At 59.5% G+C, this 25,561-nt stretch overlaps 1 protein-coding gene across 1 annotated transcript in view; it reads left to right on the top strand.

Moving 5' to 3' along the window:
• FAM53B (family with sequence similarity 53 member B) overlaps nt 1–22,250 on the top strand; it is a 69,823-nt gene extending 47,573 nt beyond the window's left edge. The window contains exon 4 of the mRNA XM_080822954.1: nt 20,581–22,250. Coding sequence (XP_080679080.1) covers nt 20,581–20,949 — 369 coding nt within the window. The 3' untranslated portion in view covers nt 20,950–22,250. The remainder of the gene's footprint in view (nt 1–20,580) is intronic.
• The last annotated feature ends 3,311 nt before the right edge of the window (nt 22,251–25,561 follow it).

A 25,561-nucleotide genomic window follows, 5' to 3' on the forward strand; every position in this document is an offset into this window, starting at 1 on the left:
CCCCTTCCTGACCTCGTCCCTTCCTGGACTGGGAACTCCTCAGACGCAGTGGCTGGTTCCCTGCTCTGGGTTCCTAGCTAGGGCTGAGTGCCAGGTGATGGGCCTAGCAGGAAGCTGACCAGGTCACTCTGCCGTGGCCCCTGGCCACCTTGGATCTGTGGATGGAGCCTCACTTTAGACCTGGAGACGACAGTGACCACACATTCAGACTGACTCTTGGCTTGTCGTAGGCACTTCCGCGGGGGGCAAAGATGATGGCCGTTCTCTCAGAATTCCTAGGCATCTGTCATGCCCTGCTTCTAGCCTCCCCTAAAGTAACCCTGTGATTCCCCCCAGCAGGGCAGTTGACAGTTCTCGTGGGGGAAGAGCCACAGAGAGTGACCTTTACCACTCGTGCGGGGGGAGCAGGACACGGAGTCATGTCCACCATGAACCTGAGCTTGTGTCTTCAACCCTTGGCCTAACAGCCCAGAGGCCCAGAGCTGGGAGCAAAAGGGCCAAGGGAGGACACAGCAGGTGGAGCCATGACCGTGGGAGCGCCCTGGTTTGGGGCAGCTGGTCAGAACGCCGTGCTGCTCGTTCCCGGATTCCTTCCAGCATCACCGCAAAGCTGCACGTTCCTCCTCCCTTTCCGCACGCCTGCTAACGGCCTGCCCAGGGAAGGTGTTTAAGCCCCCGAGGAGCCAGAGCAAGTTCCGTCTGCACTGAAGCCACGGCAGGAACATTCTTACTGCACCTGGCAAGTGCCTGGGAGCAAGCGAGCTGCCCTCAAATGTCCCGGGGGGCGATGCTGCCGTAGGAAGACCAGAGCTTCTCAGCCTCGGCACTGCTGGTGTCTTGGTCTGGATGGTTCTCTGTTGGAGGGCGAGGGGCTGTCCTGTGCTGTGGGATCCCTGCTTCTCTCCACCTGATGCCCACAGTCCCTGTGACCTCCGGAGTCCGGACAGTCCCTGGGGTGACACTGTGTAGGTGGAGATCCACAGACTGGACTGAAAGGTCTTGGCCTCCCTGGTGGCTGCAGTCTCTGGGGCCTTGTTACGTGCCTGGCCTCAGACAGGAGATCTGAGCCTTCTGAACTAGCAGTGGCAAATGACAGGTACCTTCTAGGCCCTACTGGGCAGGAGCACCATGCAGGGGGATGGAGCTGGCAGTGGGGCCTCCTGTTACCCGAAGACGCGGGGTTATGGGGCCTGCTGCCCCTGGGCTGGGTGTGTTGGCTTTGTTGGCCCATGTTTTCTGTCTCAGAGTCCGCGGCCCCAGGAGCTGGGAAGGATGGTGATGCTGTCTGCTGGCTTGTCAGCCCACTCTGCCTGAGCCCCTCCAGGAAGAGCAGGCAAGCAGGCACTTTGCCAGGCAGCTGCCAGCAGCGTGCACTGCTGTCTTTCATGAGAAAAAGTGCCAGCGTCCCACTGCCAAAGCAGAGCCATCTTGCCCATTAATCAGGACTTCAGGGTTCTTGGAGCCGTCTTAGCAACTGCTTGGCACAAACCCTACTCGACTTACCATCACCTGTCTCCCTGGAGAGCTGGCCCCTCCTGGGAGGCTGGAGGAGGGGAGGGGAGGGGAGGGAGCTGCCGCCAGCTCATCCCAGCCCCAGAGCCTGTTTCAGGGGCCGAGACTGCCCCTCTCAGTGGGGCCCCAGGAAGCACTTGGTTAGGATCAGTGTTTTTGTTTTTTTAAAGATTTTATTTATTTATTTGACAGACAGAGATCACAAGTAGGCAGAGAGGCAGGCGGAGAGAGAGGGGGGAAGCAGGCTCTCTGCTGAGCAGAGAGCCCGGTGCGGGGCTCGATCCCAGGACCCTGGGATTATGACCCGAGCCGAAGGCAGAGGCTTTAACCCACTGAGCCACCCAGGTGCCCCCAAGATCAGTGTTGTTCTTGTTATGACTCTTGATTTTCAACTTTAAAAAACTTAGAAAATGGAAGCTGGACCACTAGTCCCAGGGATCCTTCTGAGGAAGAGGGGATAGGAGCAGGGGCAGGGCGTGAGCAGAGCAGAGCAGGGCGTGAGCAGAGAGCACTGTGATGACAGAGCCCCCGCTGGTCTTGGCTGCCCCTTCCTGCACCGAGGGCTCAGCCAGCTCCTCGAAGGGCCACAGGGGCACCCAGGGACTCCCCCGCTGAGACGGAGCCTGGTCACTGTTGTGCTGCTCTTAGCCCCAAGGGAGGTGACCACTGCTGGGGTCTTTGTCTCAAGGGCCTGGCTTCTGCCCTGTAGACAGACATGCATACACCTGGCTCCTTTTCCTCTCATTCAGGGGAGGATAGGAGAGGCAGGCCCTTCGGAATCTCGGTGTGGCAGGGGCCACCCCCACCCCCTGCAGGGCAGGTGCTCTGGCAATGCTGGTCCCCATAGTAGAGGGACCTGAGACATCGTCCCTTCCATCTCCCAGTATCTCGACCAGAGGAGGCTCTGGCTGCCCACCTCTGCGTCTCTCTGCCATTTCCATTGCCACTGCCATCCCCAGGACCCACTTGCCCACTCCAGTCAAGCTCTCGGGCTTTGCTCATCTCCCTAGAAGACCCTCCCAACACCATCTGGGAAACAGACATCCCAAGCCTCCCTCTGTGGCAGAAACCTTTGAGCAGTCAGTGTAGTTCTGAGACGTTCTTGGGGGAGGACCTCATACAGCTCAGATACCCTGGTAATTTGGAAAAGAGCTGCCTAGTGCCACACAGGTCAGCTGGAATTAACATGCATTTTACCGAAAGAACAGAGTTGCCCCCCATGTCTTCATCCATTGCTGGGCTAGGCGCTGTCCTGGAATTCTGAAGGGCGCTGGGAAAGGAGGCGGCAGGGCAGCAGGGGCACCCCCGTCCGCTTCTGGGCCTTCCAATTGGCTCTCATGGAGCCAGAGCTCCTTGGTTTGCTGCAGAGCTTCTGACGGTGGTGGCCACTGGGCAGTGCTGTACTTAGCGGTCTCAGTGTTGGCAGGCACAGGGCATGGCTGTGTGCACCAGGTACATGCTAGCACAGCGATTCTGCAAGGGAGCACATATCCTCACTGCTTTCCCGTTGAAACAGGCCCAGGGGGGCAGAGTGGGTTTTGGATAAACAGCCAAAAGGGGGCCAGGCCTGGGTCCCTTCTTTGCACCAATCATGACTGTCTTAACAGTCCACGTCCCCCAGCTCCCTGGCTTGCTGTCCCATGGGTGTCTTGGGAGCAGGCATGGGCGGTAGGTGTATCCTAGAGGTGTGTCAGCCCTGCAACAGGGCCCATTCCTACCTATACCAGGTTTGCCCTGTCTTCCTGAGGTTCAGAGGATGCAGGGAGCTCTAGAATGTTCCACTGGTCCAAGGGGCAGATGCCCAGGCAGGCCCTGCTCCTTTCAGGGGCCCCTTCCTCCCAGCCTGCCAGTCGCCGCTGGAAGAGCCCGGCATTCAACAGTCGCGCCTTGTCTCCTGAGACCTCTGTCTTCGCTCCACCCCAGGATCAGCCTGGGACGGACCACGCTTTTAATTAGCCTCGTTTGGGGATGGCGGCTTGGAAGCCCTGGGAGGTGAATGCGGCCCGCCTTGCTTTTGGAATCCGCTGCCAGTGGACACAATGTAGCTGTAGGAATGAAAATGAGGGAGAGAATGGCCCACAGGCTGGGCTTTTTAATTGGCACCGTCCTCCCGGCCCTGCGCCCGCCTGCTGGCCCTCCCGGGGCTCTGTTTGGGCGGCCGGAGCTGGGCTGCGAGCGGTGGAGCCTTTCAGAGCGTCAGACTGATTTAAGTGGCCCCGTATAGATGCCGGCAGCCCTCGCTGAAAGGCGCAGCGCGGTCCCCTCGCCGAGGAGCCCTGGGAAATGTGTCCGCCACCTGCGCGTGGTGAATGGCAGTAACCGCCCGGAGCCCCGCCGGGCAGCCTGGGCTTCAATGGGCCCTGGGCCCTGCCCGAGAGAAAAGGTTTTTCTAAAGCTGCAATTAATTTCTTTCCCCCAATCAATTGAAGGTTGCTTTCTTGTTTTCAGCCGGGTGAGCGGGACGCGTGATTCTCTGCTTCCCCACTAACCTGGGCGCCGACAATTGATGTCCGTCTCAAGAGACAGAGAGTGGCTTTATTTCTCACCGGCTGTGGAGGACGGGACTTTTTTGTTTGTGGGGTGTGTGTGTGTGTGTGTGTGTCTGTGTGTGTCGGTCTCCCTCTCTTTTTCTTTCTCTAAGATCATCTCAAGCTAATAGTGAGAAAAAAGGCATGTGAGCGATTCTGCCCAGGCAGGTCCCACAATACCTTCTGGAACGTCCATTTTTCTTGCTTTCATGGGAACACTATGAGGTCTCTCTTGGAGGGGACAATGGCAAGATTAAAGAGGGAGGGAGCGCGAGGGAAAGCGGGAAGTAGAAAGGCTGTTCAGCCCTACCGCTGGAGAGCTTTATGCCGCAATTTAAAGGGGTTTATCCTGGACGCCCCTGACCCTGCCAGCAGGATTGGTGGAAACCTCTTGGTTTCTACTTAGTTTTGCAGCGAGAACCAGTGTTAAGTGCAAAAGAGAGAAAAGGCCACCCTTTCTTTCAGGAGTCGCTCTTGTGTTTCTGCGAACATAACTGTGATGGTACATGTGTCCGGGTTGGGTACTAACCCACAGGATCTCAGGTTCCTTGTTCACGTGGGGACACTGCTGGCAGGACGTCTGTTGTGCCCAAGCCGGATGCCTCTAAGCCAGCCTGAGCACCGTCTGTCTCTTAGGCCATCAGGGTGCCCCCTCCCTACCCAGGCCCGTCCTCCTATGGAGGGGAGGTGCCAGACGTGAGAAGTGGCCTCCGGGGCCGTCTGGGCTGTGCCAGGCGGCATGACTGTCATGGCAAAATCCCTCCGGCCCCTCTGCCCCGACCTTGGAGCTGGCCTGCTCTGGCCATGGCCTCCAGGAGAGGTTTTGGCGAGAGGGGAAGGTATGTCACTATGGGTTTGTCCACAGGCTTGGCTCAGCTTTCACCCCCTCTTGTCTGGGGCCCCAGCCTCGTTAGGATCCCTGACCTGCTTGCTGGGCTGACTGCTGCTAAGCCTTGGCACAGTTGGTGTGTGCCACCCCGTGCCCTGAGCCCAGAGACACGACCACTGGCTGCAACTGCAGTGACCTGCCGGTTAGGGCCTCCCAGACTCACTGTCCCCTGAGGCTCGCAGGGTGCTGTATGCACACGCCATTTCGTTCAGATGGAGAAGAGCCACTCTTGCTCACTGACCTTACCGGCTCCTCAGCGTCCTCATCCCAAAGTGGAGGCTGAACTTTGCCTCCTGGGGGGCCCCTCCTGGGGGTCCTAGGGGAGCAAGTGAGGCCACGGGCACGGAGTCTCTGCTGCCTGCACTTAGCAGGTGCACAGTTAAAGGGAGCATGTCAGCAGCTGGTTTTCTTAAGACCCACCTACGTCTGTGCTTGGAAGGCGGAGGGTGGAAGACGGTGCGGGGCAGGGACCTCTCTTGGGGGTGGGTCATCCTCTGTCTGCTTTTGTCCTAGGCTGTGGTGGCAGCTCCCGCAGGGATCTGAGAACCTTATCGCTCGAGGCCCCCATGGCTCTGGGCTCTTCACCTGGACCCCCCGTTCCGGGTGAACGCGGGCCTCTGCCCATGACACACAGTGTGGCTGCCCCTTTTGTGGCAGCCACTTGCAGATGGAAAGTGAGGGACTTCCCCCTGGGCTTTGTGCTTTTTCCAAAGTGTTACACATTTTTATTTTTGCAAGAGAGAAGTAGGCTCATTTCCTGACTTGGGCTCAGCCAGTGTTGGTGTGAGGCCAGAGGCCGGGGCCCCAGGCCTGGAAGCTGGCCGTCTGGTGGTGGGCACGTCCTGTGTCCCACTGCGGCTCGCCTCACCCTCCTGCACCGGGAGGGCCACTGGGGGTCAGAGTCAAACGGACTGTGTCATCATCAGCGTAGGAATTACAGCATCTTGAAGCAGTTACAAGATGGCGGTGCTGTGTGCACGCGTGTGTGCGTGTGTGTGTGTGAGAGGGAGACAGATGCACACACACAGGCATATGCGTGCATTTATATCTAAGGGAGAGAAGGGAGCGAGGGCCGGCCTGGAGCCCCCGGCAGGAAGCCTGGGATTCTGTGCGTGTGGAGGATGTTGTGAGGGCGCTCGGCTGCCTCCTTTTGTTTTGTCTTGCGGGTTTGCCGCCTCCTTGCGCTTTCAGCCATTTCGCCCTGACACATCATTCATCACCTGGGGGAGGGCTCCAGAGGAAAGTAATATACTCACGGCCTTTGCCCTTTCCTCCCATCTGGCCGAGGGCCTGGCCCCGTGTGGGGTCAGCCTGGGCGCACCCTCTCACCGCGGCCTCTTGCCTGGCTGCCGCCTCCCTGGTGTCCCGGATCAGGGAGGCCCTGTCCTTCCCCTGTCTCTCTCCTTACAGCACCTGGGCACCCGGCCCTACAGGCAGACCGCCGGGGTTCAGGTCCTCCCCGCTTGCTCCCCGGGTGGCCTTGGACCCTCCGACACCAGTGGCGCAGCGCCCCCCCACCGGGGTGGTTGTGAGGGTTCAGAGGGCAGTCCCTGTGAAGAAGCTCGCCGTAAATGCTCAGTAAACATTAGCCCCGCTGTCATCAGAGGCTCCACAGCTGCTAGGACACAAGAATGAGCCCCCAGAAATGCTGACTTTGTTCCCGAGCAAGATAAGATTCCAGGGGATGACGGGCGGAATTGACGATCGCTCAGCCTTGTGAGTCAGTTTTCGACACATGAAGAAATGTCTGGACTTGAGAGTGGTTTAGGGCAGCTCCCAGCCCTGCACATTCCCCGGAAGCTGTTTGGGAGCCCTTGTTGTCCCTTTGGAATTGTTATCAGTACCAGGTGATGATGGCTGGTGGCTCTAGGTGGATAGAAATTAGGTTGGGTTTCTATTCTGAATTTCTGTGGCATGATGGGTAAGGGCACAGGCCTTGACCAGACAGAGCTGGGTTGAGCCTGGCCCAGCCACTGCCCCCTCTGTTGGAGTTTGCGGAGTCAGCCTTGGGCTGTCCAGGCATACATGGGGCTGCCGGCGGATCCTGTCCCTCGGGGGCGGGGGGGCGGGGGGGCCGGGGGGGGGCCTAGGCATCCACCTCAGGTAGATAAGCTCAGAGGGTGAGGGCTTCTTGGGCCTTCTAGGAGCCTCTTGAGATGTGGGTGCTGTGTTTGCGTATCCTGCCAAACATTTAAACAGTAAGGAACAAAGGAGAAAAAATAGAAAGGGAAAAAATAAGCCTATCAGGAAATTAACAGTTATGCCGAGGTGTGTCCCTGAGAAAGTCAAAGAGACGGAGACCCGCCCTGGCCAGCGCTTCCGGAGTCGGTGGTCAGGCCTCCCAGTGGGAACTATATTCTTTCGGCACAGGGATGCCTTAACGGGGCCATCCACACGCTCCCTTCCACACGAGGTCAGGGTCGTGATTCCCATCCTGGCTCTAAAAGTGGAAATGACTCATCCAGAGTCGCTAAGCTAGAGAACGCAGACGCTGCCGTCTATCTGGGTATGTTCCAGGCCACACCCTTTCTGTTGAAGCTGGGCCTCCTCAACAGGCCTCTGTGGGCCTCCTGGCACCTCTAGTGCCCTTTAAGGCAGTGTCTCCCAGATGCCTGCTCCTGGCCTGGACTCTGGATTTCCTGCTGGCTAGGTTTGGCCTGGTCCTGTAGGAGAACCCAGAGCCCCCTCCCACGCTGCCCCATCCTTGCAGCCCAGGAGCCCTTGCGCTAGGGGTGCCCGGTCAGCAGAGACCGAGGCGTGCCTGGGGCTGGTGGCCACGAGCATCTAGAAGTCCAGTAAGCACAGCGCAGCCTCCCAGATCTGTGCACCCTCTGGCTCCTGCGGTGGCTCCAGTCATTCTTCCCTGCAGCTCAGAGGAGCCGGCAAGAGGGGATGAGACCTGCTCAGGCGGCCCATGGGGTACTGGGCAGAGTTGGGACTCTGAGCCAGGTCTGCTGGTCCAGCTGCTCCGAGATGCGGGAACTGGAATGCAGGTCGTCCTGGGAAGGGCACTGGTGGGCAAGAGACCAGGATGAGTCCCCCTGGAGACTCTCTGCCCTACCCCAAAGTGAAGCCCTCAGGTGAGGCAGTCCTCTCATGGGGCCTCTGGGGCTTAGGAGGACCGGGACCCCATGCACTGCGTCCCTGCCATTCATCTTGGCTCTGCGGGTGGGGACAGCCGGCCCTGAGAAGCAGAATGTGCCCAGGAATGTCCTGCCGCACCCAAGGCCAGCAGGCATGTCCGTGGCCACCTGCCGGGCTCGGGCAAGCCACGACATGCTGGCTGAGCCCGGCTGGGCCGCTGCTGCTCCTCGCCCCCACGGGGCTCTGGTGGCCAGTGTGGGCCCACGCCGCCCCTTTGCCCAGCCTGCCTGCGATTCTGCTGTCACCGTGAGTCCGGATGGGTGAACAGCTCTCCCGCCGCTGCTTCCTCCTGGCACCTCCATCCAGGCACAGCTGGGCACCGTGAGGCGGTGTTGAATCCCACGGAGTTGGCCCACATGTGATCTGATTTCATCGCCATCACGGCCCCACGAGAGCAGTTTTAGTTCCCCATTTTACAGACGGGGAAAGCGAAGCTTAAGTTGCATAAGGAGCCGAGGGAGACCCGGCCTGGTGGCAGGGGCGGGGCTTCCCCGCAGCTGGTGGCCGCTTCAGCCTTGTGCCCGACAGCCCAGCCCGCCCCTCCCGAGCCCGTTGGTCAGCCCGTGGGTGTGGGCCCGGGGTCTCCAGGACAGCGTGCGGGAGGCTGGGGAGGGTGTTGTGGCTGGGCTCCAAGGGGGAGAAGGAGGTTTGTGAACAGGGTGATCCTGGCTGGGGGAAGGTAGCCCCAGAGGGAGCTGAGGGGGCAGGGGGGCCGCGGGCGAGGTGGGAACAGGGCTGCCGGGGCTGCTGCAGTGAGGTGTTCACTCTTCACAGAGGCTCGAGGAGGAAAGTGCTGGGTCAGGTTTGAGCCCCGATGAGCTGAGAGGCCCATGAGGACATTCACGGGACCCCCTAGGTCTGGAGCTTGGAACAAGGTCTGGCCTCAGAGTGGCCGTCTGCGGCCCCTGGGGCCGAGGAAGAGTTCTGATTTGGATTTGGGGCCAGGCCCTGAGTCGTGTCAAACCTGGTTGGGCACAGCGGCCTCCCAGGGCAGGGCGGGGACACCCCGGGCTCAGGCAGAGCGACTCTTGTCATTGCGCAGATGGGCCCAGAGCCGGCAGGACTTGCCCAGGGCACACCCGGCGTATGGCAGGCTGGACCCCGAGGCCAGGTGCCTGCGTCCCCCCCAGGGGCATCCTGGGTTACACTGTCCTCGGAGGATGCTTGTTGCCTCCTGCCTTCTGCAGCCGGCTGGGAGGCCGAGCCAGCAGGGGTGACCCTTGGGACTCACCCATTCCCAGAACAGAGGGCAGATGGAGGCCCAGAGCAGGGCGGGTTTGCCCGGGGCCCTCCTGAGCCGTGCCTGGACTTCGTGTCTGATGCCCCTTCTGCAGACCGTTCTCCTGCCTGCAGCGCCTTCCCAGGGAGCCGTCGCCCTCGGATTCCTATCCTTTGACCGAGTCACAGATCTGGGAGGGGGCCCAGGTCGTCTGCCACGGGCAGCTTTGTGGTCAGTGAGGAGCTTCTCTGGGTTTGGGGAAGGAGCCCAACTTCATGCTGCGAAAGTGAGGGCAGCTGGACATTTTGTGCACCTCCTCTGGGGCCTCTTCTCAGAGGAGCTTGGCAGAGCAGGGGACCCCTTCTTCGGGGCTCCAGGACATCCCTGCTCCCCAGGTTTGCCCTCCCACTGTGGCTACATCGACAAGTGCCGAGTGGGAGGAGAGCCCGTGCTGTCTGTGACCAGTCGGGATGCTGGCTCCTGGGAGCGAGCAGGGGTGTGGGTACCCACTGGGAAGCCAGGCTCATCCCACGATGGGGAGCCCTCGTCAGCTGAAAGGGGCAGCCCGAGAGGAGCTTCTCGATGTCACTTCTGTAGTTTTCCATGTGATAAATCTGGTAGTTGTGTTCCTGCAACGTTTGCTTACCTTCATGGTTCAGATTTTATTGCCGGGGAGGAAAGAAGCCGTCTGCCCTACCCAGCTGACAGGAAGTGTGGCTGAATTTGACACTTGGGACTTTGTCTCTGCTTCTCCTCTCTTTGTCAGATGTAGAAATACGACGACGGCAGGTGGAAACGGGGGCTCCGGGCCGCACAGCACGATCCTGGACGCCAGGCCCAAATGTCCGTCTCTGGCGTGTGTCCTAGAGTCCCCTCCCCCGGGTGCCGGGGCTGGAGTGTGGCAGGCTCGAGGGGCCGAGCCTCCCCACCCGCTTCTGGCAAACTCGCAGCCTCCTCATAGCGCCCCCCACTGGCAGGGTCGGGCAGCTGCTCCGAGCGGCTGACACCCACCAAACCGCACGGGGGACGGCGGCGTCGCGTCCGAGAGCAGGGGTTTGGGGAACCAAGCAGCCCCCCAGCCCCACCTCGGGTTTGCCCACAAAGCCTGGCCCTGCTCCCCTTGGAGCAGGAAGCCCCAAACCAGCCTCTGCCCGGCGGGCAGGGAGCCACGTGAACCTCTGCAGCAGTGAGATGTTTTTCAGGGATCCCCCGGCCCCGCCAGCTGTGTTCTGTGAAAGCGCCCACCAGCCACATGAGCACGCCCGCTCGCCGGCCACCCACACGCAGATGTCTGGCACATGTGTGGCCCGCTCGCCCGTTCAGGGCTCGCGCTTCCTGGTGTTTTCACATCCCATGCTTGTATGAACCTCAGATTTAATTTGGTGATTATTAAGTGCAGGAACTTGGGGCTGGTGGGGGCTTTTCTTTCCTGCAGTTTTGCAGAGTTCCATTTTCAGAAATGTACAAGCCTCATTCCTGCCAATAAGAAGGAAAGTCAAAAAGAACTTTGATGGAGAAACATCAAAATGATTTAATGTGGAGATGGGGGGGGCCTCCTTTTTTTTGAAAATGGAAGTGACCATTTGAATAAGATTTGGGCCTGTGGGTCATCCTTCTCTGAATTTCTAACTCAGTGTGTATTCTCCTCTTAAAATTAACACACACATACATATATATTTTGTTTTTTGATAGTACCTTCATGTGTTCAAAAATTAAAATAATAGTGGAGAGTCTTGCCTTCAGGTTAACTGCTACTTTGTTTCTTGTGATCCTTCTAGAATTCCTTTATGCAAAAAGAAGCAGATGATAATTTCCCTTTTTTTCCCCCTCTCTTACACAAAAGATAGCCTGCTTTATCTACTCTTCTGCCCTTTGCTCTCTTAAAATGGTAGGCCCAGGAGGTGTTTCCGTGTCAGAGCCAAGCTGCAGGATGTCCTGTCCTGTGACTGTGGCCCGTCTTTCCCAGGCCACCCTCCTGGGCCCCCAAGCCTGTGCGGGCATGCTCAGCAGTGAGCTCTGGAGCTCCTGTGTCCTCTCAGACATGGCAGGTGGGTCCTCCTGGAGATGCAGTCCACCAGGAGGGCCGCTGGGCCACAGGTGGCATGTGTGTGTCACCTCGAGGGTGTGGCCCCAGTGACGTTGTAGGAGCCACGCACCCTGACGGGTTCTGCAGGTGGCCCGTGTCCCCACCGACACACATTGGCCACACGTGCGTTTTGCCAAGTGGGTGAGTGACACATGGTCTCTCCGTGTCATCTTAGTTTGCCTTTCTGTTAGCAGTCAGGCCTCTGTTCTTTGTCTCTCTGAAAGCTGTTCCGGCGTCCTGAGCTGGGTTCATTTGTCTAAAAAAGTTGAGTTATTATTGCTCTTTTTCTTCTCAGTGGTGGATTAGGGAGATGAGTTTTTGCCTGGCGTATGAGTTATAGATCTTGATCTCTAATTTGTTCTTTGTCTTGGACTTCGCTTTTGCCATTTTTTAACAGCTTTATTAAGATACAGTTCACGTGCTGTGCCCTCCACTCATTTAAAGTGTACAAGTTCAGGGGCACCTGGCTGGCTGAGTGGGTGGAGCTTGTGACTCCTGATCTTAGGGAAGTGAGTGAGAGCCCATGTTGGGTGTAGAGATTAAAAATGCGTTTAAAAAATAAATTAAAAATCTTGGGGGAAAAAAAGTGTACACATTTTAGTGGTTTTCATATATTCCTGAATTGGTATATTCCCGTCAGTGTGCCAGTGGGTCACCGTAGCCCATCTTAAAACACTTCACTATGCCCAAAAGAAGCCCTGTACCTCCCCGTAGTCACTTCCCATCACCCTCAGCCGCCCCCCCCCCAGCCCCGGGCAACCTAAAATCGACCCTCTGGACCGGAAGTCGCCAGTTCTGGACTTCCCGTGTAAATGGGATTATGTGGCACGTGGTCTCTCGTGTGGCTTCCTCACTCAGCCTGGTGTCTCCACAGTCCCGTCTGTGGCAGCAGGTATCAAGGCTTCTTCCTTCTATGGCCGGACAGTGCTCTGTCATCCAGACAGACTGCATCTTGCTGATCCATTCTTTGTGGGTGGACAGCGCAGTTGTCTCTATGTTGGGGGCGTGGTCAGTGACGCTCCCGTGAACATTGTGCTCACGTGTTTGTGTGGACGTGTCTTTCCTTCTCCTGGGTATGTACCTAGGGGTGGAAGTGCTGGGTCACGTGGTGGCTCTGGGTCTCACATGTTGAGAAACTGCCAGACTGTTCTCCCAAGTGGCCATACAATTTTACCTTCCCTCTGGTGCTTGTGGCATTTTGGGACCCATTTATGTTTTTATCAAATTTACTATTTTATGGATCTGGATGTTGAGTTTGAGAAAGGTCCCTCTATCTCAAGATTATACAGAAATTCTCCCATGTTTCTGGGCCTTATACTGCAGTGTTTGGCCCACGTGGATGGACTTTATCATGGATGTAGCCTGAGTATGGAGCCAGCTTTTCTTTTGCTTTTTCTTTGTTAATGGCCCCCATTCATCTCAACACCAGTGCCTGAAAATTCCGTTCTTTACTCTCTGCTTTGAGATGCCACCTGCACGGGGTGCTGAGGGACTGAGGGAATGTCTTAGTCTCTGCGTGTCCTCACGTGGTAGGGAACTCTTCATTATTAAGGCTCTCGTGTATAGACTAGCATCTGGTAGAGTGTCTCCTCTGTTCCATACAGTTTTCCTGATTAATCTCTCCTGTTAATTTTAAAAATTTTTTTAAAAGATTTTATTTCTTTATTTGACAGACAGTGAGAGAAGGAACACAAGCAGGGGGAATGGAAGAGGGAAAAGTAGACTTCCTACTGAGCAGGGAGCCCTGTGCGGGGCTCAATCCCAGGACCCCAGGATCATACCCAAGCCAAAGGCAGACACTCAACCACTGAGCCACCCAGGCACACCTCCTGTTTATTTTCCATTAAAAAACTTGAGAATCACTTTGTTTGAAGATGGTTTGGGGGGGGGGTTGTGTGCTATTGATATTTTACATTGGGATTGCATTCAGTTTAGGAATTCACTTGGGGAGAATTTACACATTTTTGAGGTCCAAGTCTTCCTGTCTACAGCACACCGTGTTACTCTACTTCGTGCAAGCCTGCATTTGTGTTCTTGACGGTTTTCTTCGTATCATTTTGGCCAGTTTTTACATTTCTGTTCCCAGAGATTTTACCTTTTGCGTCACTGCCGTGTCTTCTTACTTCTGAAAGCAGGTTTGGATTAAAAAGGGCAGTTGTGGGGGGGGGGGGGGCGCCTGGGTGGCTCAGTTGGTTAAGCCTCAGCCTTCACCTCAGGTCATGATCTCAGGGTCCTAGGATCGAGCCCCGCATCGGTCTCTCTGCTCAGCGGGGAGCCTGCTCCCCCCCACCACCACCTGCCTCTCTGCCTACCTGTGATCTGTCAAATAAATCAAATCTTTAAAAAAAAAAAAAAGGGCAGTTGGGGACACCTGGGTGGCTCAGTTCGTTAAGCCTCTGCCTTCGGCTCATGTTATGATCCCAGAGTTCTAGGATCAAGTTCACATTGGGCTCCCTGCTCTGTGGGGAGTCTGCTTCTCCCTCTGCCCCCACCCTGCTCTCATGCTCTCTCTCATACTCTGTCTCAAATAAATAAAAATTTTAAAAGGGAAGTTGGATTTGGCCACCTGTAGTATAGATTCTGTTCCAAAACCTGAGCCCTCTGGGCCCGAGTGAAATGCGGGGTGGGGTGGGGGTGGGTGGGTGGCAGGAGCTCAGGTTTGCCAGCACCTTCATGGACCTCCTTGGTGCTCTCATTGCAATCATTTCTCCAGATATGCTATGACTTTGGGGCTCTTTTTAGCCTCCTGGTACAAATGAGAAACTGAGGCTCAGAAGTTTAATGATTTGCCAGGGTTCCGCAGAGGGCACCCAGGAGCTGGGATTCCAGTCCTGGCTTGTCTAGCCTTTTCTGGGCCGCTGCTCTGCCTGAGGATCAGCTGTTCTCCTGAGCACAGCCTGGAAGTCAGGGGTCTGGTTGCATGTCAACTAGGCATGCGACTGGGGGCGAGTCCTATCCCTGGTCTTGACCTCAGTCTGCTAGTCTGCAAAATGCAGTTGTTAAACTGGTTGACAATTTGCTCATTTTTCCAAAAAGGATCCTCTTTCTCCGGAAGCCACTATTTAGAACAGGGACACAGAGCTGCAAGGGCCGATACTCTGTAGTCCTTGCTCCCTGTGCCCCGATGTGGCCCTCAGATCACCCAGCTCCAGGCATCTGGACAGAAACCATGTCCTTCCATGCCCTCCAGTCCTGCTCCTGTAGGAGCTGCCCCCCAACACCCTATGCATCCCAGCAGCATGTTAGCCTTGGCCCCCTGCCAGAGCCCTTGTGTGCTTTGGAAAGGTCCCTGGACTTTTGTTAGGCAAGGAATTCTCCTTACACCAACCTCCGAGCGAGGTGGTTTCACAAGTCCTGTCCTGAGTGTGTGCTGGCTGGGACGCATGCCGCAGAAACAAAATGTTTGTTTTCTGATTGCCAGAGTGCTGGAAGGCCCTTTCGCATTGGCTTTCACACCTTCTGTGTCCGGGCAGGCCATCTGCCCCCTGGGGTCCCGGTGCAGAAACCGTGTCTGTCACAGTGTGGCCTGGGACAGGAAGGGGGACACCATTCAGAGGACTTGCTGGGCTCTGGGCCACCAAGGCCTGTTCTTGCCCACTGCAGCCTGGGGCCCTCCGGGCTGCGCAGGCGCACAAGCTGAGCCAGGTGGGGCTCGCCACGAGTGTCCTCCCTTATCCCCCCAAGGCTGCTTTGAGCTCCTCCCATGACCTGGCACCCGAGCCAGGTAGTGGGGTGCAGGGTCAGGGCTGCGTGGGGCGAGGCATGGCACACACAGGCTCATGGATGGCTTCCGGAGGGGATGATGCGAAGACGGGTTTTGGTGGGTGAACGGGAGCCTGCCAGATAGAGAGGTGCTCAGTAAACATGTGTGGCCTCTGCGGAAGTAAATTGTGGAAGCGGTGCCCCGGGAAGCCAGGGACATCCTAGTAACTGCCAGGGCCGTCATTATGCCCCAAAGATAGTTGCTGGCCCCTTGGGATTTTGATTCTAGAACCTGTGATCTGGGGGAGAGCCCCAGGTAGCCAATGCCAAATCAGCAGGGCTCACTGGGCCCCAAAGGCTCCCCTTGGGGTAACTCTGTTTCCTATTTTTGTGGGCCTATCTGGGTTTCCCTTATTCCTGTGGGTAGAGAAACAGTCCAGGCTAGAAAAGGCTGCCTCTTGTAGAGTCCAAAGGTAATCGTTTCATAGAAATGGGCTGGGCCTTGACACAAGCCTGGGCGAGCAGCTGACCCGCCCTGCACAGAAGTGGGAGCTGGGCTGTGGCAGGGGCACAATGATAAGGGACACAGAGCGAAGGGCCAGCCTTTATAGGGTCCGAGCAGCAGTGCCCAGCACAGGCCGTGCCACTGGGCTCAGGTCTCTCCAGCCCCAGCGTGTCACCCCGCTGCCCCCCACCCAACAGTGCTGACCCTGGGCAGCCTTGGCAGAAGCTGCCCCCCCCACCCCAACCTGACTCCCTGGGCCTCGGGGCTTCCTCTGAGACAGCTGGCCTTCCTGCAAAATTCAGATTTGCCAGAGATGGATTCTTGTTTGGCCCAGCATGTGCTGGGACCTTTTTCTCTTCTCTGAGATATTAAAAACAACAGCAACAACAACAAAGGACAAACCCACCCCCAGGAAATCTCATGTCCTGCCTCCTTAGTTGTTTCTATGCCAACTTCCAGCATAAATGAGACTTAGAAAACTTCCAGGCCGCTAGCCATCCTCGTGGTCTGGTGTTCTCTTGATGCTCGGAGAGTTCCGTTCTCATCAGAGTGTCTGTTTGGGAAGGAAATGCCTCTGCTTCGCCAGAGCCCCGGACCCAGCAACTTCCAGCAGAGCGGCTGCAAGGCTCCGGGCAGCTCAGGCCAGGACGGCTCTGGGTCCCATGATCCTGACTTGTGAGTTGGGCTTCTTTGGGGCCCTCTTTCTAGAGGGACTAGAGGTAGCTTCCTCAAAATCTGTGCCATGGAGAGATCTGTAAAGCTGGATTGAAAAGAGGGGGACAGGCTTCAACGGAGGAAAAGCCAGGTGTGCTTGTCTAGTCCAGCATCCAAAGCCGGAGTTGGGGGCTCTCGCAGGGCTCGTCTGGGAAGGCGTGTGCCTCGGGGGCATGTGTTGTCCCAGGTCAGCGCTAGCTGTAAGGCTCTAAGTCGCGCTCTGTGGGGACACTATGCCCAGGACACAGAACAGCCCAGGAAAGGGGTCCCGGCAAACAGCCGGCCGTGCTCCTGCAGCTGGCCTCTGGCCAGGACCCGCATTGCTGTTCTGGAAAGTCAGCAGTTGGGGAGCCAGATTCGGGCCCACTTCCTCCAACTCCAGAAGCTCTGTCCTGACTGGTCCACCGCCTGTGCTAGGTTGAGGGCCGGGGGGGGGGGGCGGTTCAGGGCATTGGGGGGTGGCCAGGGAGACGGGAACGAGAACAGCCTGCCCTCTTTAGGGTAGGACAGTCAGGAGAAAGGGGACCTGGCACTCCAAAAGCCCACATTTGCCCTTGTCCTTGCGTGGGATCCCCCCACCCCTTCCTCCACCCTCTGGCGTCCTGGAATTCTTCTCAGAGAAGTCTGTTGTTTCCCCACCCGCCAGACTTAATGCTCTGGGTCTTTATTGGTAAAGCCTGTGGTGCAGTTCAGCTTGTAGACGATTCTGGATTCCCTCCCTTGTGCCCCTCTAGGCTAGCATTAAAGCAGTGACACTCGAGGAGGGACGTGAGCTTGGGGCCCAAGTTGGTGCGTACGGCAAGTTGGGGCTGTGTTTGTTGAGGTAACATGGGTTTTCTGGGGGCAGGAAACCAGTCCATCTGGAGGGACTGTGACCTTCCTGGACCCTCCACAACGTGGGTGGTTGGGGGGCGGGGGAGGGACTGGGCGTAGAGAAGGGAACTGGGCCTGGCAGGTGAGGTGCTCTTGCTGCCCAGGATCTGGTGGGCCTCTGTCTGCAAGGAGGACCACCCAGACTTTCACTGGGGCTGCACTGCGGAAGGTGAGGACCTTTGTCTCTGTCCCCAGGGCCGGGCCAAGGCCTCCCACCCAGGAGGATGTAGGAATGCAGAAGAGGGGCCCATTGCTCCTGGCTGTGAAACCCCGGGGGACGGTTGGGGTAGGCTGGAATGTAGCTGGCTAGAGCTGAGGTCTGGCGGGTCTGATGGGAAGATCTTGACATTTAGGGGCTCCTTTTGGAAGTTGCCCCAGACTCTAGGACTGGGGTGCTGAGCAGTGTTTCCAGCCACTAGCCTGAGGCCACAGCGATGGCTGCTTCTGATCTTGGTTACCTGAGCAGGCCTGTGCCCAAGTGGGTGGCCAATCCCTGGGCCAGGGCTGGGCCTCAGGAGAGCAGAGTTTGGGGTGGGGGACTGTTTGTCCCGGAGCAACCATTTCACCATGGAATGATGTGTTCACGTGGCGCTTTGAACTTGTTAGCAGCTTTTCCCAGACATTTTTGAGGGCACGCAGGCCTCCGGGCCTCCAACAGGCCCGGGCAGCGTTCTTCTGTGGGAGCCGGGCTTCTGGGAAGTGTGAGCTGCCAGGAGAGGCTGGGCAGGACCCTGCCCCCAGGGCGCGGTGGGCACCAGGTAGCCCTGGGCCCTGGGTGTCGGCACAGGGTAGGCTCACCCGGGATGGAGTCTGGGCAGGACGCACACTGCCACATTGTGTCAGTCACATTCCTCCCTGGCAGGTGGGGCTTGCCACCAGCTGGGGCATTCAATGGGCTGGTCTTGTTTTTTCCAAGACTGGGGCTGAAATGGCTGAGTTTTGAGTCAACAAAGTTTTCAAGGTGACATTGGCTTTGCAGGTGCCTTTGAGGACTTCTGGGGGGTGGGGTTTGGTGACACCCTGGGGTATGCTTGTGACAACATTCACCAACCACACCTGGCAGATTCTTGCCCTCTTGCAAAGCAGAAAGGACCCCGTTATCCCAGATAGCTGCAGCAGGGTGGCCCCAGGTGCCCTGGGCCCACCCCTTATCTGCCGGGTGGGCTGAGGTCCGTAGCTTGGAGGGTCTTGTGTGAAACCTTGGTATTCATTGGTGGCAGAGCCCAGGTCTGTGATAGCCTATCCTTCCTCAGCTCTCTCCAGGGACTACATTAGGCAAAGGCAGGAAGGTCGCAGCAGACTGGGGTCCCCAGCGCCCTGCTGCTGGTGTGGCTAATGTTTAACCTGATCAGTGCACAGACACAGACTGTCACATTTGCCATAAAGCCAGACGCAGAGTCCTCCACCCCCCCCCCCACCAATTGCACCTTTACCCTGCTGCCCCTCCCACCCTGGGGTCTGTGGGTGGGGCAGTCCGAGCAGCCAGGGAGGGTGAACGCAGACTCGGGAGCATTTCCTGTTCAGGTTTACGCCAGCCTTCCCACTGTTGCCACGTTGGGACTCCCAGCAGGTGAACGGCCATGGGTGATCCCCGAGGCCACTGCCTGTGACCCCCTTCGTAGCACATCTGGCTCCCATCAGACATTATTACTCTGTAACAGGTGTCACTTGCCACTCACGGCTTGTCCTCACACAACACAGCTCCTCTAGGGGGAAGAGGCCGACTGCGCAGCCCAGCAGGGGGGCCGGATCGGGCTCCTTGGGCACCCGGGCTCCAGACCCGTCCCCGCCTCGCTTCTGCAGCTCCTGTGCGCAGGGCAGCTGGGGACGCGGGCTGAGGTGGAGGGTTGACAACCCTGTCCAGGCAAGGCCATCCGCCCACTTCCTTCTGTCCTGGCTCAGGTCTAGGCAGGAGAAGAGAGTGGCCGGGAGGCAGAAGGGGCCCCCGAGATCCTCTCATCGCGGGCGTCTGGGGCCTCCACCTGCCAAGAGTCAGGTAATGTTCTAGTCTGGGAGTCGTCTCCAGCTCTCCGCAGTGGTGGGGAAAAGAATGCGCGCCGTGTGGACGGAGGCCTCGCTGAACCCCATGGCGCCCCAGGCCAGGGGACGGGAGGGCCCCAGTCCACGGGAACCGTGACCTGCGCTTCCACCAGGCCTGGGCCAGCCTCACAGCTCTCATCAGTGGCCCGGCCCTTCTCTCTTTGTCTCTTTGATCCCAGCGCTGTCTCCCAGAGTCCCTCAGCACCGCCCCCCCGGGGTTCACCTTTCTTGGTTAATCAAAAGATTCCAAGAAAAGCAAACCCATGAGACCAGTTTGCTCCGGAGCATTCGGGAACAATGAGCGTGTCTACGACAGGCACAGCCACCTTCCTCCAGAGAGGGCGGCTTTTCTTCTCCGTCGGCTGAGCTTGTTTGCCGTGACAGCAGAGTCGTCCTTACTGCAGAGTGTGTGTGAACCCCGGGGCCCTTGGGACGCGCCCGTGATCTCGGCGCTCCTGGTCCCCACCTCACTCCCCAAAGGCCTCTCCTTTGCCCTCTAGCCCATCTCTCCTTGGGTCCCCTTTGAGAGGAGACTATATGGCTGCTGGTCCTTTGGGGGGGTCCCCAGAGCGAGGCTGTGGGCACCCCTAGTTGTCATAATCCTCTGTCCCGATTCGTGCTCTGTGGTAAAAGCAGGCGTTTAACCTCACCCACTTGTGCACAGGACTGGGCCTGCCCCCTCTTGAGAACAGGTGTCCCCAAGCACCCTCGGGTCCTGTTGGAGCTGCACCTGCCACTGGGAGCCCCCGGGCTGCCTCCCTCCCCCAGCCCCACACAGGCAGCCCTTGGTAGGCAGCCTCCGTTTCCCACTGGGCCCTCAAAGAGCCCTACAGAACAGGTAGGGACCATTGTTCACCTCTTAACAGGTGAGGCAGCCGGGGCCAGGGAGGCTGAGGGGTCTGCCTGAGGCCCCCGGTGGGCGAGCCCAGCGACCCGGCCCGCAGAGCTGCGGCATCCGCGAGCGAGGGCCTGCTGGAACGGCCGGCGGGAGGGAGGCGCTGCGTTTCTGCCGGCTCACCCTGGGGAAGGGCGGTCCGCATGGGGTTGGGAGCCCGGCCTTCCCGCCGCGGCTTCCCTTCGCCTGGGTGGTATCAAGCTCGGGCTCTTTTCCTCATTGGTGGGTAACTGGATTTCGTGTGTGTTAACCCGGTGTTCACTGGCCGGGGTATATTTCCTCATGCCGACTGGCCGACGGCCCCTCTTCTTGCCCCAGTGATGGAGGAGGCCGGGCTCTGGTGGGCCTCCACCACCCAGCGGACCCATCACCAGATCGCCGCAGGGGCTGCGGCCGGCCGTCTGGGGCGTGCAGCCCTTGGGTTTGGGATGGGCGCGGGCCCCTCGCTGACCCGTGTGTCCGTCTCCCCACAGAACTGTCAGACCTTCAGCAGCCTCAGCTGCCTGAGTGCGGGGATGGAGGACCGCGGCCCGCACAGCCCCTTCGCCCTCCACGTCAGCAGCACCAGGTCCTGGACCGCCTTGCTCTCGGCCTCAGCCTCCAGCCTGGGGGGCAGGACCCCCGCCGGGACCCCGGTCCCCGAGCCTCTGCCCCCGGCCTTCGACGACCAGCTGGCCTGCAAGGAGGAGCAGTGCTGCGAGGAGTCGGGCGGCTGCGGCCTGGGCGAGGGCTGTGCCAGGAGTTGGGGGCCGGCCTCGGCCTGGCGGGACCGCGGGGCAGCCGGGAACAGCCCCTGCTCCCTGGACGGCGAGTTGGACATTGAACAGATAGAGAAGAACTGAGGGGCGGCGGGCAGTTGAGACGGGGAGCTCCCCGTGGGCCCGGCCACGCCGCAGAGCCGCCCTCCCCCGCGCCTCACCGGCACAGCGGCCACGGCCATCCATGGGGCCGCAGGAGCCCAAGAGCAGCTTCCTGGGCTGGGCCCTTCCCCCTGTTCCTCGCCGGCTGCCCCGCCGGGTCCCGCAGGGTCCTCTACTCTGTGCTCCGTGGGGCTGGTGGGGGCAGGCGCGTGCTCAGGGCCGTCCGGCGGGGTCGGGCCCTTCCTGGCCTCCTGCTCAGGTTCATTTCCGGGGGGTCGGCCCCACAGCTTCCTTCGCTCCGTTGTATTCCGTGCCTTCTCTCCCAGGTCTCCCTGCTTCAGGCTTGGGAAGGTTCGGGAGATGCTTTCCTCTGTAGTAACATCAGAACCATTTGGCCTTAATTCCAAGTGTGGGAGACAGAGGCCCTGGGGTGCTGGGGTAGGGGGGCTCTCCATGTCGGACCTCTGGGGGCCTGGGGAACAGCTCGGGCTGCTTGTCAGAGGTGTCTGTGTTGGGTAGATGTGGGTGGGTCTGTTGGCAAAAAGACAGAACTCCTTGCCTCTCCTGTGGCGTGGAGAGCCTGACCCCGTGGCTCTCTGCTGCTCTGGAGCCGCTTGGGCAAGGCTGGCACGTGGCAGCCATTCTCTGGCCAACCTGTCCCTAGGGATCAGCTTGATTCAGGTGAGTGGGGAGAGGTCACCAGTAACGGGCAACCTCTTTAGAATGTCCTCGGGAGGCAGGAGCTGAGCAGGTCCGTGCACCCAGGCCCTGTGCACATTTCAGGGGTGGAGGCGGCCTGTGGGCTGCTCTGGGGGGCCTGGACCAGGGACCCGCAAGGCCGCCTGCCGTGTTCTAAGCACACTGGCGCTGGTCGGTGGGATGCTGGCCTTCATCCCGGTGCGCCCCTCGCCCCCAGACGAGCGCCCCTGCTGCTCAGCCACGGGAGCAGAGCGCCTCTGCGGGGCGCCCCTGCTGTGGGCACAGAGCGCAGGGAGCATGCGCGGTCCCCAGCTCCAGGCACCCCTGCGGATGCCCTGCTGCAGGGGAGCCCCGCCCCCCCCAACCCCGACCCCCTGAGGTTTCGCTCTCAGGAAGCCCGGCTGGCAGGCACACCACACGGGCTCTGCTCTCTTGGACTCTGGCTTGTAGCAAACTTGGCATCTTCCTCAGACAATAGCAATTTTGTCGGCTTATGAGCAAGTGGCTCCTTTCCCCACCACGGCTAAAAATAACCGGTGTATTCTCTTGAGTTTGCTGACACGTAACAAAGGCACATTCGTAGTCTTCTCGCTTTTGCTCATCTTTTGTGGACAGCGAAGGCCTCACGTGCACAGAGTGAGTACGAACGGGTCTCACTCTCTTTCCCCAAAAGAAAGACCCTGTTTGGGAAACTGTACTTACAGCTTCAGTGTTTGCCTCGATGAAAAGCGTGGTGCTCAAGTTCTGATTTCTAGGGTGGTGGTTCTTAAAAATCAGCCATAAGATGCTTGTAGAGAAGATCTCAATTCAGTGGCCCTCCCAGATTGTGTTCAAAGCCTCAGGTCAGATAGCATCACGGTTGTGTGGACACAAAGAAGGTCCTGGGGCCGGAACCAGTTACCCTTCAGTGGCTCCCACCGAAGGCACGTCCCCTCAGGACCCCGAAGAGCCTAAGCAGGGAGCCGGTGGCTATGGGTAGGCCTGCCATCTAGCAGGCCACTGCCACGTAGTGGGTCACAGAGGCCACATCTTCTTAGAGCAAAGCCAGCGGGGGTCGTTGAGTTACGAATTGGGAGAGCACACGCTGGTGACTCCTGTCCTCAGAAACCTTGGCACCCAGTACTGGCACCCAGCGCACACCAAGAGGGGCCATTGAGGGAGTACGGCCTCTTAAAGGTCCTTCCTGTGGAAGGAGAGGTGGGGCCCCATCTCCTGGTCCACAGCACAGTGAGGGACTGAGGTGAGCCAGACGGGCCTGAGTGGTGACCCCCCCGGCTGCCTTTCCTCAGGGTCAGCCGGGCAGGCACGTGAGGTGGCGGGTGTGTGGCACAGGGCTGTGGGGCGGGCGACCCGCCTGCATACCCCACCGGCCAGCGGCTTCCCCCTTCTCAGGCCTGGTGGCAAGGAAGGCCAAGCCTTCCCGCCTCCGCCCAAGCTGGTCCCGTCGACCCTCAAACCCAGTCTCGCGGCACTTTCGGGCGAAAGCTACCCCAGCCCCAGGCGGGGTTTGGCCCTGCAGCCTCCTCAGGCCCCTCTTTGCTGTCCTCACTCCCGCCAGAGCTCCTAGCGCAAGCCCACAGCAGCCGCGGCGGGGAGCGGCCACTGTCCCTTCTGCTCCAGAAAGAAAGGCCCTCCGGTCGTCTCACGTTCCCCTTCGACTGGAGCGCCCGCCCCGCGCAGAAGGTGCCGCCCCGCCGTCCGGGCAGGCGTGTCCCGCTCGGCCCTGCTGACGCCGGGACTTCTGGTCTGGAGGCTCTCGGAGGGAGGCTCACCCGGGAGCGCCCTCTGGCTGCGTGTGCCTGTCCCCGCGGGGCCGTGGGCGGGCTGGCAGGCTCGCCATGAGGAGCCCCGTCGGCGTCCGGGCCCTGCCTCTCCTAGGGGATGCCTGTGAGCTCCTGCCTCTGAAGGAGACCCAGGGAGTTCCGAGCTGGGAGGGAGGCCCGAACTAGCCGCCCGCCTGCCCGGGGACCCTGAAGGACAAACGCAGGGTTGAGGCTCCCAGAGAGCTGGGTGGGGAGGAGAGGCTCCCTGTTGCATGTGTCCCTGCCTGCTCCAGAAGGAGCATCCGCTACGGCCGCAGGACTGACAAGAGCCGCCGTCTGCCCGCAGGGCCTGGGCCGGGCCGGGGTCCGTGGCCTTACCGTTTCCCACAAACCCTCTTGCCTTACTCGCGGTGGAGGCCGGGGCCGGCGCAGGGCCTGCGGGCAGACACGACGTCCAGGCCACGGGGGCGCTTGTGCCAATCATCCATAGATTTTCATTCTCAGAAAGCCTTACTCGTCATCAAAACGTTTGTAGCAGGAAAGTTTTGTGAATTTGTACGCGGAAAGAAATTTTAAATAAAGGAAAAGTCCACGTTGAAAAGAAAATCCCAATGTTCAAATGGGTCTCCTAGTGCACAGGGCGGCGCGTGAGCTCCCTGCTCCAGCTGAGGCTTCCCTGGGTGGGGGGTTCCGGCCGCTGCTGGTCTCAGGGAGCTTCCGTGGTATTTAACACAGAGCCCTGGACGCTCTGCCGTGGGCTCGGCCTGCACCTCCACATCTGCCCGTGAGGTTCAAGTCACGCACACTCCATGGCTAGCTGGGCCGTGGCTGTCGTGGCTCGGGCACTCCGCCCCCCACCCCGCCCCGTACAGGTAGTGACGCCGCATCTTGCCACAGCCGCACAGCTGGTCAAACCTCTCCCGTTGGCTCCAGTCAGAGAAGACATTGCCTAATCTTTAAAGAGAAAAGATAATGCAACCCCCCCCCCCCACAGACCACAGCAGAGATCTCGTAGCCTAGGTAGGATAGTCTGTTCTAGCATAGTCTCTTTGGCAAATAAGTTGTGTTTTCAGTGCGTGGAGAAGATGTCCCAGGGGCTGCTGGGGGGCTGTAGCGTGCTTTCCCAAGCCATCTGCCCGTGGGGCTGCTGAACCCCAGTAGTGAGGCAGCCGGAGCGAGTCGCGTTGGGCCAGCCCGCCGGGGGCCGAGCCACATGTGTGCAGAAGGCACTGGGCCTGCGCCGCCTCCCCTCCCACCCCCCGCCCACGGCTGCCTGTCCTCCCACGCGGGCCACGACTGTCTTGCACTAGAGCCGCTCTAGTCTCTCAGGAATTTGCTTGTTACTCTTACTGTGTAAATAAAGCTTCCTGGTTCAGTACCCAGCCTCCGGGAGCCTGCTGCGTGGTTTGTCGGCTGTGGTGGATTGGTGGCTCCCCACTCTGTCCACGGGAGCAGTGGCTCTGGGTTGGCAGGGGCCGAGGCCGGGCCCTTCCCTCCCCTCCGAGCCTCGGGGTCAGGGTGGTGAGATGGGGCGAACAGACATCTCAGCTCTCCAGAAGCTGATGCGAGAAGGGGAGCGAGCCACTGTGCGTGGCCACAGCTGTGGGCATGAAGGAGCCCTCCAGAGGCACCGTCCGAGCTGCCCGGTCCCCAGGGCAGTGCGTGTGTGCACACGGGTGCGTGTTTGGAGGTGGAGGGGCCCGGCCTCTCTGTCCATCGGGGAGCCAGAGACCCCAGGACGGCAGAGTGGAGACACCGGCTCCGAGTGATTCCCGAGTCAGGTGCGGGAGAGGAGTCCGCCTTCCACAGAGTCCGCATGAGTCGCCAGCTGGGCCCACCGCAGGGCCGTGCGCCCCAGGTTGTGCTGCTGCTGCTGGGGAAGGCCCGGCCCGGCGCCCAGCAGCCTGCCCCCCCCCCACCATGGGCTAGGTGAGGACGTGGTGCGGGCCGCCCGTTCCCCACGCGGGCAGCAGGGCTCAGATTTGCACCGCTCCTGCTGGCGGGGGGGCCGGCGCTCCCAGCCTGACCCAGGGTGGGCTCCGGGGCGCACAGTCCGCGTGCCTGGCCCTCCAGACCACGGACGCTCGGCTAGCCACGCTCGGGAGGCCGAGGACAGGCTTCAGAGGCTCGTT

The sequence above is a fragment of the Martes martes genome (assembly GCF_963455335.1).
Source record: "Martes martes genome assembly, chromosome: 14".
NCBI classification, from domain to species: domain Eukaryota; kingdom Metazoa; phylum Chordata; class Mammalia; order Carnivora; family Mustelidae; genus Martes; species Martes martes.